Here is a 769-nt window from a genome sequence, read left to right as displayed (position 1 = left end):
CTTGTATTAAATGATTTTGTTATATGCAAAAATTGATGATAAAGTTACATGTATTATATGTATGTATGGCTYGCCTATCTTTATAGTGAGATGGTTAGTGATGGGACGAGTCCCAACCATCGAGCGAGGAAGGCAAATACGTGAAGTTTAATTTTGTGCATAGTGAAATTTCATAACAAGAATAAAATAGCGTGCATAAGTATACTAAAGGTGGAAATGTTCATTATTATAGAATGTCGAAAAGAGTGACAAGGTCAATGAATGCTAATGGTCATGAAGATAACAGAGTCGAGGGAATGACCTCAACCCCAACCCGAAGCCGAAGTGGTCCTAGTAGACCACTGATCCAGCCTACACAACCAGAAGTGAACATTGCCGAAGAGATGGCACGTTGTGTACGCACTGCTTTACCTGGAATGCTTGAGCAGATCCAAACTGCAACACTTAAGATGGTAGAAGATCGTTTGAAACATAATAGACCTTCAAAAAATGAAACTTATGAAATTAAGGAGTCGACAAATAATGAATCTCTCAATCATGAGGAGTCGAACGGGGAGGCACACTCCGATAATAAAGAAGTTAAGAAACCCGTTAACAAAGAATGTAGTTACAAATCCTTCACCAGCACCCGTCCTTCTATTTTCGAGGGGAAAAATGGTCCTTTAGCAGCTATGAACTGGTTAGACGAGATAGAAAGTTGCTTCCTGACTTGTCATTGTGCACCTAGTGACATGCCACAATTTGCATCAACTATGTTTAAGTCAAATGC

At 39.2% G+C, this 769-nt stretch overlaps 1 protein-coding gene across 1 annotated transcript in view; it reads left to right on the top strand.

Moving 5' to 3' along the window:
• The first annotated feature begins 233 nt into the window (after positions 1 to 233).
• LOC112524977 (histone H2A.Z-specific chaperone CHZ1-like) overlaps positions 234 to 769 on the top strand; it is a 30,770-nt gene continuing 30,234 nt past the window's right edge. Inside the window, exon 1 of the mRNA XM_025134922.1 lies at positions 234 to 603. Coding sequence (XP_024990690.1) covers positions 234 to 603 — 370 coding nt within the window. The remainder of the gene's footprint in view (positions 604 to 769) is intronic.

This window comes from Cynara cardunculus (assembly GCF_001531365.2).
Source record: "Cynara cardunculus var. scolymus isolate 2C chromosome LG 13, CcrdV1, whole genome shotgun sequence".
In the NCBI taxonomy this organism is placed as follows: domain Eukaryota; kingdom Viridiplantae; phylum Streptophyta; class Magnoliopsida; order Asterales; family Asteraceae; genus Cynara; species Cynara cardunculus.
This window is presented reverse-complemented; position numbering and strand designations above follow the sequence as displayed.